The sequence below is a fragment of the Scomber japonicus genome, chromosome 2 (genome assembly GCF_027409825.1).
Source record: "Scomber japonicus isolate fScoJap1 chromosome 2, fScoJap1.pri, whole genome shotgun sequence".
Lineage (NCBI taxonomy): Eukaryota > Metazoa > Chordata > Actinopteri > Scombriformes > Scombridae > Scomber > Scomber japonicus.
Window position 1 is genome coordinate 24,847,487 of NC_070579.1, and position 17,507 is coordinate 24,864,993.

Below are 17,507 nucleotides of genomic sequence, written 5' to 3' on the forward strand. Positions count from 1 at the left end.
TGGAAAGATGTAACTCACTGGCACTGTATGCCATCACTCCTTAAATGTATAATATATATACACAGTACAGTACTAGACAAAAGTGTGGACACAATTTTCTGAATTGGAAAAAAACAAAAAACAGAGAGAGAGAGAGAGAGAGAAACTTAGCTACACAATAACTACCCACTTATAAAACACTCCTTTTTGCATCCTGCTTCCACATTAGAGATGAGAGATGAGGTCCAGTTACCTCTGCTTTACATTACCACTTTGTAAGCTGTTTGTTAAACCAGATAATATAAATCAACATAAAGCAGTCACTAAAACTGTCCGATGAATGAGTTAGCTGCCAGTCAATACAATTTCATGTTTACACTTCTTGGTTTGTAATAAATCAGAGCAGGCAACAATTCACTTTTACTTATTTGGTCTGAACCAACTGAATACAAGTACAGCAAGTACTAGTCTTGGCGATACACATTATTGATACTGATCTTACTATTTTAAATTTTTAAAAATGGAAAACCCTAACCCTAACCCTAACCCTTTCCCCAATAAATGTACCAGAGCCTAAATTTCAGACAGCTGAAAAATCATACTCAGTTAGTCCACTAGTTTATACCTGGGCATTGCTTTATTTTTAATAGCTGTCAGTCTTAAATAGACTCTGATACTCTTGTTTTCAGACTTACATCTGTTGCAATCTGGCTGTGAGAGGCTAGTAGCAGATACTGGTAGGTTACATGTGTGGCTCTCAAGCACAAACACCTCTGCATGGATCTCTCTTCTCACTCTCACAACCTCTATTAGAACCTCCATTACAATTCTTTAAAAAAACAAAAAAACTAATATAATAGTGTCATTTGACCTTTCTCCTTTCCTTGTTTCCTTTCTGGGTACTCACACATGTTTCTTGAGTGAGCTACAGTAAAAAGACAGGAAAAGCAGCATTGTTTCATCCTGTATGTTGTAGTGAGTATGTGGTACTAGATGTGTACTGTCTTCTCTTCTGTCCCTCTTGTTCTGAGTCACTTTATATATTACACATTTGCACCTTGAAATGAAAATTTGGGGAATTTAAATCAAAGTAAAAAATTTGATGTGTCTCAATTTGTTTCCGAAGTGGCAACTTTATAGGCAGTGTTTCAGAGGTGACACAAAGCAATACCAAAGGGCTGTCAGAGCTGGGCAACTTCATTCACAGAGCCCAGCATAATGCAAAGTCAACAACTTTGTTTCATCCAGTACACAGCAGCACAAATCCCACCAAAGAATCCATCTTTCATTCCTGCAAAAGTTGCAGGGTTTGAATAGTGAGAGGGAATGACAGGGACGAGAAGGTCTACTAAGTCATTCATCCTTCACTAGCCGATAGATCGAGACATTACGTCAGGAAAGGCTTAAAAAAGACACTTGAACAGGCCAAGTGAATTATGGATGAAGCAATGGCAAGAAAGAGAAGGCTGAAATGTATGTAGAGAGATATTTCAGAGAGTTGAGGCTTTCGTCAAAAGTTTCTCCCCCCCCCCCCCTTCCTGTGTAAATCCTATTAAAGCGGTAGGTTAGCACAGATTAATTGGATAACCTTGTCATCTTTGTCCAGGCTGTTCCACAGTGATCAAATATAGAAACCCTCAGAACTACTCCACACTACATTACACTGATCTTGTATATATAGTAGAGCACTAGTCAAACGTTTTGAAACACTTTGTCATTCAAGAGAATGGGAAGTACTGCATACACATGTGTACGTCATGTAATAAGTACTAACATGAGCATGGATGTTAAAGGAACATGTTTCAGGATTTTTCTTTCCTATCTTAAACTTTTTTCTTTTGTCCTGCAACATTAGCCCTATTGGAAAAATGGATTAAACAAACAGACTTGTTACAATAAAAGGTCTAGTTTGTTCAAGAGCCCTTACTCTCATTCTCTCTCAGAAAGAATTTGTGGCATCTCAGAAAAGTCACTTGCTGTTAAAATTAGGTTGCTGGTCGAGTTTGGGGTGGTGACTGTGGGAAGGGTTACCCTGCTTTGATGTATCCTGTGTAAGACTGAGAGAGAGAAGAGGAGGAGTAGGGGAGCAGGGATCTGAGCAGTTAAGGGTGAGGAGGGTGACTATAGGTGCAACAACAGAACAACTTCACCTGGCTGTGACACAACCACCAGGCAGCATCATTTTACTTTTTTTTTTTTTTTTTTTTTTTTTTAGGTGTGACTAAAATAAATAATTTATTCAATCTTTATTTCAAACTCTTTGGGCAATCCCTAAAGAGTAATTATTTCCTGAAAATGCTTTAGACATTTAGGCATTAGGCATTGTTTACCTCAGTTCTTGGGTCAGTGTCCTCCCTCTAAATTTGGTATTTTCAATAATGCTGTGTGAGTGCATGTCTCTGTGAATAAAACAGCACATGGTTTCAGTAACCAGGAGGAGTTGGGGTCAGTTGTTTCCCCCGGTTGACTGCTCCACTCTCTCTATATTTACTGAAGGTAAAAGCCCTAATTGCATACTCAAATATGTAGCTGCTATTTTTATGATGCAATTGCATGTTTTGAAGACTGCTGAGGCTGATTAACAGCAGGTTTGGCTTATTTAACAAGGACAGCACACATGAATAAACCTTGTTGTAAATGGACCAAACTTAGCCAAAATGTTATTTTTCATCTGCAGTTCCTAAAAAAATGGAGAAGACCAATATACTGATGTACCTTGACAGGTGCTAAATTGAAACATGCAACACAGAAGGACATAATACAACAATCAAAGCAATGAAATGGGAAATATTCATGTCAACATCCACTATTAATATGCACTGAAAAAGACAACATAGTGCTGGCACTAATGAAACATGCAAAGCATGAGCAGACATACGGAGCAAATACACATACAAAATACATACCCTTGATGAAAGAATACAGACTGGCAATAGCAAACTGGAAATATATGACAGCAGACAGCACAGATGGACTGTCAAGTTCAGTCAAGACTGTGAAATGAAGGCTTTTTATGAATGGATGTGTCCAATTTCATCTCAGTTTGTAAAAACTCTATAAATGCTCTGGATCAGTATATGATGTATTTTTAACAACTTGTTGGCTCTCGCTCTACAATTATATTCTCTGTAATAAGTAGTTTAGAAAAGGTAAAAGTAATTAAATAACTTATGAAACTGTTAATATTAGTGGAACATTTGTATTCTTCCTCTCCAATATTGTGTTAATGTCATTAGCTTTGATTGATCAAAAGTGATTTCTAGATCATCATTTCTGCTTTATGTTGTGCCATTACAGCTCTTCACAGTTTATGTGAAAAGCACATTGTCCCTAATTTCTTCATTCTCCCTGTATTATTTTAAATAAAGTTGTTGTCTTTTTTTTCTCTTTTATTTTTTTTTACACAAAACACATTTCCATCTCATATGCTCATTCCAGACATGTTTTACTTTAACCATGAAGGTGAATGTGATATCAGAGCATCAATGCCCTGATGGCTGACACAGAAGGGGGAAGCACCAAATCAAGGACCCATCCAGCTATCCCAGTCACCCCACTTGTCAGCTGATTCATCTCATTCATCGACATTTGCTCTATGCCCCCCTGGAGAACATGAGCCAAAAATCACATGGAGAGCTATCAAACTCCACTATTTCTGTCCCTGTCGATAACAGGGCTCGCTTCACCGCATCCACTGACCTGATTTTAAAGTCTATGCAGTTGGCTCCAGGGCCAGGGGATTTTTATCCCCCTCCCTCCACAGTTAACCCTCCCAGGCCGACCACTATCGACATTTAAAATGGAATAATGCATACATAATGCTTTGGTACTGGTATTGCATTGGTGAACGTCCTATCCCACTACTGTGCATAGGGTGAGACAGATGAGTTTTTAAATGCACTCACTCTAAATCCAACTCATGGAGTGCCTGAGGCTGAATGTAGCTGCGCTCCATGTCCTCACTGTATGCACAGCACTGGGAGTTTTATGCCATTTTCTGATAATTCAAAGAATTAGTTTGTTGGCTTGAGACATTTTTCTCACCAGAGATATCCGGATTCTTTAGCCAATCTTCCTCATGACTTGAGAAACTGGTTCTCAGTGTGATTCTGACCTTTAATATCATGTAATCTGCCAGGGTGCATAGGCAGCTGTAGCTATGTTTTAGACTACAACACTGGGTCAAGAAAAAAGCTGATCCCACATGTAGCTTAAGCTATTCCTCTTTCTTTTCAAACACTTATTGCAAGAAAATTTTTTGCCAGTTTGGTAACATGTGAGCTGACGGAGATAACACTAATCTGATCTTTTCAGCACTTGCTAAACAAAAGCCAATATGTTTTTGTTACATATTTCATTAACTATTATACCACTGGAAAAAAAGAAGCTTTGAGATGCTATTGTGCACAAAGCTGTAATTTCACTACGGTCTTCTTTTAGCTGCTAAAGAATGCTGCTGATGTGGTGTCACTGAAGCGAGAGGGAAACCAAGCGAGTTTGGCAATGTCCCGTTGGAGGGAGGATTAACATTACTGAGCTGCCTTTGTGTGTGTTCACAGTCTTGTATTACGTAATGTTACTTGGGCCAAGCTGCAGGACTGGTGACACTGCTCACACAGCAGGTGTGCTACACAAACATTAGATTGTCCACATGTACAATTCAAATACATAAACTCTCCTTTGTAGAGCTTTAAATGTGAAACTATTGTTGATACAGTGTTAGGGGGATTTGACTGATTTTGAAGGATGTAATAAGTAGTGGGATTTGATAACACTATACTACATACAATGCAATAGTGTTTTTAAAGTTTTGTTCTCACACCTCTCATCTCCCACTTACAAACATAGGGACAAAAAATTACAACCACAGAAACTCACTGTCTCTTTGAGTCTAGCTGATGGGAATTCAAATAAATCAATACATCCATCCATCCATTCTCTAAACCACTTATCATGGTCCAGCACCATCGGTTGAAAGGCAGGGTATAGCCCCAGTCTCTAAAACTATATAAACTGAAATAGACAGACATTCACCCATGTGCCCTGGGATTATTTCTATATTATCTAACATGGATTGGACTGAGAGAAGAAACTGAATCACCTGAACAGACATATAGCCCCAAATCAATTAAAAATATATATCTAAATATTTTCAGACTGTGATTACATCCAGTTGACATTACTGCAGTTCACAGAGGAATGTGACCAACATTTCTGAACTGATCACATGACTGGGCTCAGGTTGTGTGGGAAACATGCAGCTTAATGGAACTAGAAAAACCTCCTCGCAGTTGTATGCCTCTGCCAACCCGGTCGAGTTGCACTTTACACCCATGTCTGTCTAGATTCATATAATATTCGTGGAGAAGACTTGGAATTTAATAAAAATTACTATTAAGGATATTTTTTGGGTGAAACAGAAGATACCACTGTATTGATATGTATGATTCCAGTGAAAAAGATGCTGTCTTCACTTAGAGACTATTTTTACAGAGGAGTACATGATCACCTGAAGCTCAATATTAGCAAAACCAATGAGCTTGTAGTGGACTACCAGAAGAACAGGAGGCCTGCTGCCCTGCTTCCTACAACAGATTTGAGTTGCTAGATAGGAACAACGTGACTTAGCTCATCCAACCCCTGCCTTCATTTAGATCATCACCTCTCCAGTATTTCAGCACTGGCTCGTCACCCATTCATTGCAAGATCATTTTCTCAGCTACAGGTGTAAGCAAATGTCCCTTACCTGCTCCCGCTTGTTAGTCATTGTCTTTGCCCTTGACTCAGGTTTGTTGCTCTTTTCTGTTGAATGACTTTTAGCATGTTCACTGAGAGTAACAAAAAACAGAGCCAATTTCCTTGTATGTGTTCACAAATCATTCACAAACTTGGCCAGTAAAGCTGTTTGTCATGGAGTCAGTAGATGGTGCTTCAGATATGTTGCTGCAAAGAAACTACAAATTCTAAAATGTGGATGTGTCACACACATCTTCAACCAGGCAGCACACAAGATCAGTGTAACCAGTTCAGTATCCGATCAAATGTGAAATATGGTCACAATCGTCCCTTCTGTTTCTGAGTTATGGCATTAAGTAATGACCAGGGAAGTGTTTTTGTAGAACATTATGATGTCATTGTGAAGGTAATTTTTGACTTTATATGTATAATATATATATATATTATGGATATAAAATGACATCACTTATTGTATCCTATTAAAATATATTAACCATCCTGTTGTGTACAGTACACCATGGGCCTGATTTACTAAGATCCCAAATAAAGAGTACTTAACTGCGTGTGAAGTGCAACAGATTGCACATTTGGTTAGCGTGTGCTTTGCGGGTGATCTACTAAGAACTGCGCAAATGACAACAGGTGCAGACAGAAGTATTTAAATGAGGGGTTTGGACAAGAAAATATAGATAGAGTATCTGTTACAAAGACAATGTTGTTAGTAAAACCAAGAATATTCCACTCCAAAAATATTAACACAGGTGGAAAAAGTCTGTTCTCTGCATATTCTGTCATTGTGCCTCCGTCTCCTCCTCACCACAGTGACAGCAGTCATCTGTGTGCAGCGTGCAACCAGTTAATACCTGCCCTTCAAATGTATTATTTATAGACACAGTTACCACCAGCAAAATTACCTTCAGTTTGGTAAATTGCAATGCATATTTACATTTTCTCCTCCCTGTATTTTGCACACTGGGGTAAAAATGCCCCATATTGCATGTTCATTGTGGCAAATGTACTAAATGAATAGCATGTATTATCTTGCACATATGAAAGATGCAAGCTTCAGTGCGCCGTGTAAGTAGATCAGCTTGCACATTTTTTTGCAGGTGATTTCAAGTTTACACACACAAACCTTTAGTAAATCAGGCCCCATGTATTTAAAAATGTGTTGGTTTTCGTCTGTTACAAAATTTCAACTTGGTTAATTCAATTAAAAAATACAGAACTTTGCATAAGAAACAATCTGAAGTCTATGAAGGTAGATCATGAGAAGAGGGAGGATGAACTGCTGAACAAGATGCCATTCACTAAATGTCTGTGAAACTGTCAGGAGGGAATGTTGACACTGTTAAGTTTTCTGTCAGCTCAGCATGACCTGTATCGTCCTCCATGCCTGTTTCCGAGGATCTGGTGACAGACAAAGCAATCAAAGTCACTTTCCTGCCTCCCTTTGCATCATCTGCTCAAATCACCCATCTGTTGTTCTTCTGCACAGCCAAGGGCACTTCAATCATCATCTGACTTGTAAAGGGTCAGAGTATGGATCTGTGATCTGCGAGAGAGAGTGTGTGTATGGATGGAGATGTGTATATGTGTATTTCAGTGTATTTCCACGGTGTATTAGTGAAGTGCAGGGAACAACACTTCAGATTGAGCTGTAAAAAAGGGTGATACACTGTTGGGATGATTATATGAGTTTATATCATGCTATAAGATGAGTTTTGTGTAGTCAGTGTCAGGGATTTGTTGTTTCTGCTGGTGCTTTGTTGTAATAAAACTAAATGTTAAAAGTCTGAACTAAGGTACATACAGATATGATAATCATGATGAGTTGCAAAGAGTAACAAAGATGTTGATTACAGTATGCAACACATAATATGAGACTGGATGGCTCAGATGTGTGTGAGTGTTTTTGTTCAACTTTTTATGAAAATGTTTTGTACACAGGTGAGGTCGCCAATTTCCCCAAATCCACAGAGAAGCCTGTAATCTCCAAAATTGTGGTTGTACATTATCAGCAACATAAGCATGACCGCATGGGCCACCTGAATGAAATCAATTTACAGGAAAAGGGTGTTTCATTTTAGAAAATCAGACATGATCCCGACTGTAAAAAGCCAGCGTGGTTCTTCTTCTCTGCTTGTAGCTATGCAGGAAAGCTGGTTTTATCATATCATAATTCACTTGAAGCCTAATGAGAGCCACAGCCCAAAGCTGTTTGTATAACATAAAGGCTGCCTCTATTAGCACTGCTGTCACAGAGGGGGGGCTGGGCATTGGGTGGCAGCACAGTGACAGTTCAGCTCATAATAGTATTCATTTGCTAACAGGACTGGACTTCTTCAGCTAGCAGTGCAGCGAGGCCCACAGTGGCGGCAGGATCAGCATCACTACCACCAAAATTCCAGGCAAACTCCTCCAGAATGACACTTAGAAAATGTAATTAAACACAAGGGGTTTCTCACAGTGGGTGCTGATCACAACAGGGTTTCATATCCAGCATTTAATGTATGCGAGCACACACACACACACACACACACACACACACACACACACACACACACACACACACACACACACACACACACACACACACACACACACACACACACACACACACACACTTATACCATTGCATACTGTCATTAGGTTTACTGACCAAGATGAACTGGAGAAATCAGAAGTGTGTAAGCACAGGAGACTACCTTGATGACTACAGTTAGACACTAATTAATAATGTAGTTGAAAATCAGTAGAGAAATAATTCAATTAATTTCAAACATAAATTTAAAAAAAAGCTAATACAATAATAAACACAGAGTGCTTTGTGATAAAGATATACGACTTTACACATTTTCCAGTAATGTTTTTTGTATGAATGTATGCAATCAGTGACTGTATGTAAGAATTGAAACCACCCACACAGCAAAGAATCAGATGATTAGATTCTGCTCAGTTGTGTGACAAGCAGCCAACCAGACCCTCTTTGAAAAGAGAATATACATGAGAACAAGACAAAAAAGCACATAACCAAAGCAAACCTACATTACAGCTGCATATCATTTATTTTTATACTTTCTATTAGGGTTGGCAATATATTGATATTATATCGATATTGTGATATGAGACTAGATAATACAATTTTATGAATTTACCAGACTGTTATAGCTATTCTATTATTTACCTTTTCCCCACTTAGTCATTATATCCTCATTACTGATGATTATTTATCAAAAATCACAAATATCTTGTGAAAGCATCAACAGCTATCTCTACAATGTTGTTGCAATATCGATATCAAGGTATTTGGTCTAAAATATTGTGATATTTGATTTTGTCCATATTGCCTAGCCCTACTTTCTATTGTATTTGTCCCTACAAGCTGAAACAGAGATGTTAAAGATGCAAGACATGTTTCCAAGAAGTCTGACATTTAACTGCACAGCAATCCAATTCATATGTCTGCCAAAGACACATTTTATTTGATTGTTGTTTCTTGGCAAGTTAATGTCAGACTCTAGTCATGATAAAACGTCATCAGTTCCGTCATGATGTGTCTGCACTTCATTCCCTCTCACTGCAGCACGTCCACCCTTGGCTCCTTTCCGACTGCAAGGTTGCAAGGTTGCAAGGTGAACAACCCACATCAGAGACAGACAGAGAGAGGGCATGGCTGAGTGCCATTTCAACAGCTTCTCCTTTTACATCTCATAGGCTCACTCCACACAATGGTCTCAATTCAGACCAAGGCCCAATGGGTTTCTACAAAATTTCTATGTTGATGTACCACAGAGCCAGTTCCACTGTGAGCTCCATTCACAGACCGTTGGGGATGCTTACATCATGAGCTGTAGATAAAAAGGTCTGCTTAATTTCATAGCGTGTCATCCAACTATATCTCAAACCGATGCACTGCTCTCATACAACAATGCCCTCAGTGTTACATACAACACAAGTCTGCACCCGAGGCTGGATCATAATTGTACATGCTGTCTTGAAAGGTTTTCATGTATTCTCTCACATTTCATTCTCTGACTTAGCCATGTGAAGCAGGAGATCACTGTTTTGGCTACCTGTGAAATAATGTGTGCAGTCAAGAAAAATACAGCCACAAAACTAAATTTGATGAAGATACCAGGTAATAATTTTCAACCAGAAGGCTTATCAAATATATTCCTCTTGGCTGCTTTCTGAGTTCTTATTGGCTACAACTGATTACAGCTCTCTGAAGTTATTATCAAGTACTTCACAACAAAATCTAATTTGTTTGAAGAGATTGGGATGTCTGGTCAGGCTCAAGAACTCAGTCAAATTGTGTCTGTGACCTCTTCACATTTAATGAGTCAGCACTGACTCTGCTCCAACATTAGGGGCTACCTCTGTTCTCATAAACTCGTGCTCAAGAGCTAAATCTGAATTTTTGGCAAGTATGTCCCGCTCAAGTTTTTTCCCAATCCAGATCTGAGTCCTTTAAAAGAATTTTTAGTATCTGCCCATACTGAATCCGATTTCATACTTATATTTATATAAACTGAACACTGAAATAACAGATAGCATACTAAAATTGGCACCCCAGGCTACTCAACCCAAACACTGGTAGTCCTAACTATTAAGTTGATTATCTTAAATCACTGAGTGATTGAGAATGGAACTCCTGAAACTGAAGTGATGCTATTAGCTACAGAGAAGAAATTAGTCTGCTGGAAATGTGGCACCACGGAAACACTCAATTCACCCACCATCAGACAGCAGTGTTACAGCGTGGAGTTTCTTCCCTCACAAATAGTCTGTGGCAGAGTACTACAGCTTGCAAAGAGCACACAAAACCTAATCAACTGTTCATGTAGTTACTCACTGAATTAACATTAAATAGCAATAGCTGATATAATCTGCCCCTGGCTAGTGGTTTGTCATTTCAACCTGTGAAAGCAACAGTCAGTGCAGTGAGAAACTGCGGTACTTTGCCAACCTCAGTGTCAGAACTCCAAATTATTTTTGACATTCTAACTATAAGACTTATATGCAGTGAAATGCTCGCACTGTACGTTGTAATAGGAACAAAAGGAGAGCAGCTATGCCACATCTGTAATGTGCACCCAGGCTAATTATGTCTATTAAGTGACAGCCAAATTAGGCAACCATTTGCTGCCATTGAGCCTGTATTGATTAATTGATTAGTATGTTAAGCATGTTAAGCCAGTCAAATCAACAGTAGTGATAAAGACCGGCTGCTGGTAGGTAGAGGACTCACCTTGACATTGGCTTTGGTCTTGCTGTTGCTGCTGCTGCTGTTGTTGTTGGGGCTTGGATTGACATCTTCATTAACTCTATCCAAAAGCCAGAGGAGGAACTCCAGAGCATCATGCTGAGAGTTTCCCCGAAACTGAGAGCCGTACTTGGCCACTATGCTCTGGGGAGAGAAAAAACATAATTAACCCGTCACTTTGGGTGATTTCAAAAGTCATTAAATCCTGACAAAATTAGGTCATGATTACATGGAACATGGTAATTTGTAATTTTTAACTGAGAGCTGCTCTGGCATGAAGCACACAGATGGGGGAAAAATCACAGACTTGTTTTTTCTCTCTTACACATGTACAATAATTTAAAAGCATATGTCAGACATTATTTGGCTATAATAAGACCATGTAATTAAATAATTCATAATTATCTTTGGGGCTCTCTGTGAAAAGAGAATTTCACTGAAGAAAATCAGTGGCAGAGAGCACTTCAGTGGGTTCACTGTGTCACATGTACTAGGCAGCAAATCAGGTGATCCCAGAATCAAAGAAAAAACTGTTCACTCAAATATAACTTTAGTTTAGTTTAGTAGCTTTATTGTCATTATATTGAGGCTCAGACAACAATATAACGGAAATTAGATAGGACTCCTTGAGCCATAAGAACATTTAAGATAATTTAAAACAACTTTAGACATAAATAAAAACATTGACAATGTATAAAGAGCAATAAAATTCAATATGCAATATAAAAAAGTGCAAACACAGTTTTACAATGGTTTTACAATGGCCACACAATATCCAAATGAAAAAAAAAAACGTATAAAGATCTAATTACTTATACTATATCTATACTATAATAATTACTAAATTATTAATTTTCTGTCAACTAAAATTGATCAAACATAAAGTCAAGATCTGACTTATTAGATTCAGATTAAATTGCACACCTATGTTTGGAAATGTGCTCTTTTCCAAGGACATTTCCAGTGGAGTTAGTATGATCTAGGTGAGTTGCCGGTCTAGTTTTTCTTATTTGAGGAATACTAAGGACAATACCTTCAAAGAGATCAGACGGAAGATTGTTCTAGTACTACAAAAAAAACTGACACACTGGAAACAAGTGAAATAAACCCATCCCATTGTTTTTATTTTTAAGTCATATTTTATGACTCATGCTCATTAAATAATATGTCCAAATTTGGCTGCATAAGATCATCAGTAAACAAAACCAGATACATCTATATCAGATGAGCCGTATTTAAGAAATCATTCTCTAAATACATTTATAATTCACCGACCAAAGGATGACTCATACAAAAAATATCCAATAACTGACAGGTGTTATCAGGGGAAAACAGACTGTCTAATTCAATTATGAGGAAGAAGTTGTGAGTTTATGAGTCAGACAGAAAAAATGACAGAGAACACTAATGACAGCAATAACATTAGGTGGCTACTCCTCTGTCTCTCCGTCTTTGTCTCTCCCTCTCTGTGTGTGACTGACAGAATCTAGGCTCGGCTCCACAACTCATTAAAAATAACTGCATCATACCTGCAGTATCCCAGTATCTAAATATAAACACAAGAGGGAGGCCCCCCTCTACCTGGCAGAGACAGCCTGCTAATGAGCTTCATCACTATGAGGAAGCACTGACATGGGGATGGAGGGATGAGGGACAGATGGAGAGAGGGAGAAGAGGAACGGGGCTGTTGGGAGTTTCAACCGGCCTACGACTTTTCTTCTGTCTCCCTATTTCCACAGTTGTGGCTGACCCAGAAATGAAAAGTATGAAAACTGAGGCAGCACAGTTTCTCAAAGCTACCATCAAAATAAGGATGATGAAAACACAAAGGACAAGAAAAGGAGAGTTGCCAAGGTTACGATCACCAAGCTGATTCTGGGAACAGAGACCTGATGACATCAAGAGGTTATGACTTCATGAAGACGAGGGAAGGGGGGGGCAACTTCGCCGCTGGCCTCATCTCTGCTTTTTGTTCCCTTCATCACTTTCTCAGTGTTTGGGTGTGTGTGTGGGTGTGCATCACAGCTGGGGATAGTAGTTTATTCTCATCTCTTTGATATCTGTTTACAGTGCTGTCTTTCAGTGTATCTCTGGTGAAATCTGCTACACAGGCTTAAAGGCACTGTAAAGTGATTTCATAAAGTGGCTAAGTTGTATTCCAAGGCATGCAGTCTTGTTTTATTATTTGTTGTCTTGTAAAGGGGAGAACTGGAATGAAGAAAACAATGAGAGACTGAGCAGAGGCAGGTATGTTGATATATCGAGTTCCTCTGCAAACACTCACAGTGTTCAGAGTTGACCTGAGCACAGCCCTGGTGGGATTGTAAGTGTTTGTTTAGCAAACACTTCAGAGCTAGTCAAGGAGAGGATAAAGGCAGGTGTAAGGGTCAACCTGAGAGCTTTTTGTAAGAACTATTGATCAGTCTAGAGACCAACAATCTGATTCTCAGTCCGAACCTAATGGAGCCTGACCCAATGTGGTGGGTCAAGACAGCATTTCTCTTAAATTATATCTCTCTTGAAGCAAGCTTTGTTCCATTTATTGATTTTACTCATCAGTGTTATTTTCACTAATCTAAGACTTTCAAACAATGTTGTGTAGTCTCGTAATGTTTCTCAGTTTAAGGCTGTTTACTTGAGCATGGTTTAAGAAGAACATTTTGAACATGACATAATCGAAGTCCCAGTCTTTTTTTTTTAATTCAAGTTTCAAGATGACACCTAAACCTAACTTGTAATTATTGACCTGGAAACTGAGGAAATCTGAATGATGTTACTCATCAATGCTAACTAAATTTTCATTTTAACGAGAATGTTTGGGAATGTAGAGTAGGACTCATGGGTCAAGTGATAAAACAAAGTACTTTTTCTTTTTTTTGTTTTTGTTTTTACAAAATGCACAAAATAACAAGAAAGCATTACAGAAAGATAACAGAATGACAAAAGACAGCCATAGACCTGCGGAGTCTCCACAACAACGGTCATGACCCCCCAGTTGACTTTGGAGGTCAGACAGCACTCTGGAAGCATCCTCTCCCCCCACTCACCCATGTCTTTGCTACCTTTGCTTCACCTCACACCATTACCCCCACATCCATCCTCCTATTCTGTAAACAATGACAGATCAGATCTCTGGCAGGGCAGGAATTCACTATAAACACACAAATGGCTCTCCTCTCTCTCCCTAAAAAAAACATTTACACTACCACACCTCATCATGGTCCAGCCTGACAAACAGGCCTGGATGGATTCCCCAGTGATGGACAGAGAGTTATACTGACAAATTATAAGAGGTACTGCACACTTTGCTTTTCTCTCTCTCACACACACACACACACACACACACACACACAGTATCCATTCCCCCCACAGGTGTGGCTGGAATGAGACTGGGTGGAATCTGTCATTACTGGCTGCTCTATTTGCTGCTTCATTTTTCAGCAGCCTTGTGTTGCTGGCTCACCTCTGCTGTCTAAACAGGCTGGACGCAGGGCACTCATCACTTACTGCCTCCACTTATACCACTCTCTTTCTTCATTCATGCTGTGTTTCATCCATCCTTTTTCTGTCTCTTTCACACACTCATACAACCTCAGTCCTCTCTCTTTTCTTTCTTTCTGTTATCTCTTTTTCTTTCTTCTCTATTATATAAGAACCATTCCCTTTAGTAATAGATACCAGCTGAGCTCCAGTCAGCCCAGCTACCCTTGAAGCACACACGCAGATGAGCCACTCTTAGCAGTGTAGCACCTCTTATCCTCCTCCTACCGTCCATATAATTCAGCCTGCTCCTTCCTCTGTCATCTGAGGCCACACTGGATTCACCTCCAGAGCAATGGAGAACAGGCAGGCATTCATCATGACAAATCTAAATGCATCATCTCTGAAGCACACCTATATTTTCTCTTAAACACAGAGAAGCTTGGATATCCTGTGATAAAAGGTGCCAGTGAGTCAAGACTGAACAAAGCCTACATGTCCGCAGATATCCCCGGTGTGGGATTTACAGGCGATCAGTGAGAAATAAGAAGGGATGAGATGCAATGGAAATTATTGCCTCTGAATGGTTTTTACAGCTCGGATAAGGCTCCTCGGGGTCTGCTGAAACTGAGAAATTAATCGTCTGAAGATCCACAGCTGATGCTGTAAATAAGCTCCATGTGCACTACCAAAGTCTAGGAGGTTGTGCCTGTCAAGGTGTTTAGAGCAGTTTGAACATGTATGCCATTTCCATTCACTTCAGGAGAGTCCTCCTACTAGACTCTTCCATTATTCGGTGATCGTGGTCTAGCACTCCGGGATAGTAAAGATTGATTTATTCCCTCAGTGGCTTCCTACACTGCGTCATTGAGGCTTGGTACATAAATCATGGGAGGCATAATAAACCTGGTGGGAAAAAGTCTCATATTGTAGTGCTTACACAGATACAGCCCAGACAGACTTCTTCTTGTGTTTCTTTATTGCCTTTTGTCACAGCAGTGTAGGTATAATGGAGTGCGGCTCACTGAATCATGGGAATGCATGCTGCTTTCAAACAGCATATGGTGGCTCTGTTACAGTACTTGTAAATGGGCTAGCTTGCATTTAATAAGTGGGAGATGGAGTGGTTAAAGCATTATTACTTCCACACTCACTTCAACAGCTGACATATAGACACCACTGAAAGCCTCTGACCCAATATAAAATACACTGATCTATCGTATGCTTGAAAGCTGAAGAATAACACCAGGTCTACCCTCATTCTATTTGCTAAAATCTCTAACAACACCTGCTCCATTGAAAAATCCCTGTAGTCAAATTGAAATGAAAGGCTACCCCACTGTGCAAATTCAGCACAATGTCCATGTGGTGTATATCCCCACTGCTATGTGTGTGAGTCTACATACCACGTATACATCTGAGCACTGTGAGTGAGAATGAGAGTGGGCCTTGAAGGAGAGCAGAGACAAGAAAAGACAAACAAACCATCAGTCTGCCCTGCCTCACTGTCACACACTTCCTGCACTCCCAGAACAAACAAGACTACTTAAAACACCAGGCTTCATCTTCCCAGTTGAGCTCCTCTAGCCTTACAGAGCTGCATCCTGTCAAGCGTAAAAAGATGAATCCGGGATACTCTCTGAAACTTTGGAGAGTAGTTACTGTGTTGTTAAATCCTCTAGGTCAGGAGTGTGAAGTGGCAAAAAGAGAGAGAGAGCTCACTCTATCGCCAAGTAAAATTGATGTAGACAAGTTTTAGACCAAGCAATAAAAAGGACACTTCATCCCTCCAGATTTAATCAACATCAAACGTGCAGTGAACCAGTTATGGCAAAGTTTGAGAGGTTGAAATTGTGACCTTTAAATACAGAACCTCCATTGGGGTGATCTGTGAGCACACTTTATATAAATCTGACTCATTGTATAAGCCTTTTTAAGAATTTAATGAGTATATAAGGTGGACTGATTATTGGCAAATAAGATAAAACTAATGTGAAGACTTGCTTTAAGTGTAAATTCAAGAGATTGGTGTACAAACTGTGGTAATTTATCAGTTAATCATGACAGACAATTAATCATAAACAGTTTTGATAATTGATTAACTACTAATACAGTAATATTAGTGAGAGGCGTTGGTACTTGTTGAAACAGTGATTCACAGGACTGACTTGTTTTTTTTTTTTACACTCAGCACAGATGTGATTAGATTTTGGCACAAACACTTATTTTGTGTTGGCTGAGTATGAATTTAAATGTATTTTGGTATTTTGAATGTTGGTCAGTATTGGACTATTACAGACAGTACTTTGACTAGAACAAAACTTGTTTTTCAGCTTCAAGTCACATTCCTCAAGAGGACGTAACATTCAATGCCGACTTAAGTCTCTACTGTATCTTTGGAGAAAAAAAAGCCTGAGGTCATTCTGCTATTTTAAAATAAGACATTGTGACTCCTGAGAGGCTCACAACTCCGACTCACTCCTAATCCCGATCCCAAAACAAAAAAAATATGTTTGAAGAAGCACAGTAAGGGACCTTATTTCTAATAAAAGTTTATTTTTTTCACTCCTTCGTATGCCAGTGCCATCTGTAGTCATAGTTATCTGTCCCTTTGTGTATGTGTGTGTGTGGGGTGGGGGGGGGCTTCTAAAGATCACAAGAGGGATGATAGTTTTGTTTACTATAATGTCTCTCCCTCCCTCTTTCTCTTTCTCTCTCCCTCTGAGTGCACACCATTGGAGGCATCTCAACAGGGGGGACTCCTCCTTTTCCAGGCTGAATGCACTTGCTCCAGTAAACATCCTCTCTGCAGCTTCACCCTGGGATGAGCAGACAGACACAAATCGCTGTGTCAATGCAGACGGGGGGGGGGGGGGGGGGGGTGAAGGACATGCTTGCTTTTTATTGCATGCATTGCATGGGCTAATATTCACTGTTCCCTTTTCCCAGAGTAAATACATGACATGAGTAAGCTTCTACATATTTTTCATACATTTTTTATTGTGTGCAAAACAAGTGTCCTGAAATCAAAATGGGTCAATGT

The 17,507-nt window shown here is 39.4% G+C and overlaps 1 protein-coding gene across 1 annotated transcript in view; it reads right to left on the bottom strand.

Annotated features, from left to right (window-relative positions):
• The window catches only part of usp43a (ubiquitin specific peptidase 43a), a 96,156-nt gene that overhangs the window by 76,406 nt on the left and 2,243 nt on the right, over positions 1-17,507 (bottom strand). The window contains exon 2 of the mRNA XM_053331886.1: positions 10,970-11,128. Coding sequence (XP_053187861.1) covers positions 10,970-11,128 — 159 coding nt within the window. The remainder of the gene's footprint in view (positions 1-10,969; positions 11,129-17,507) is intronic.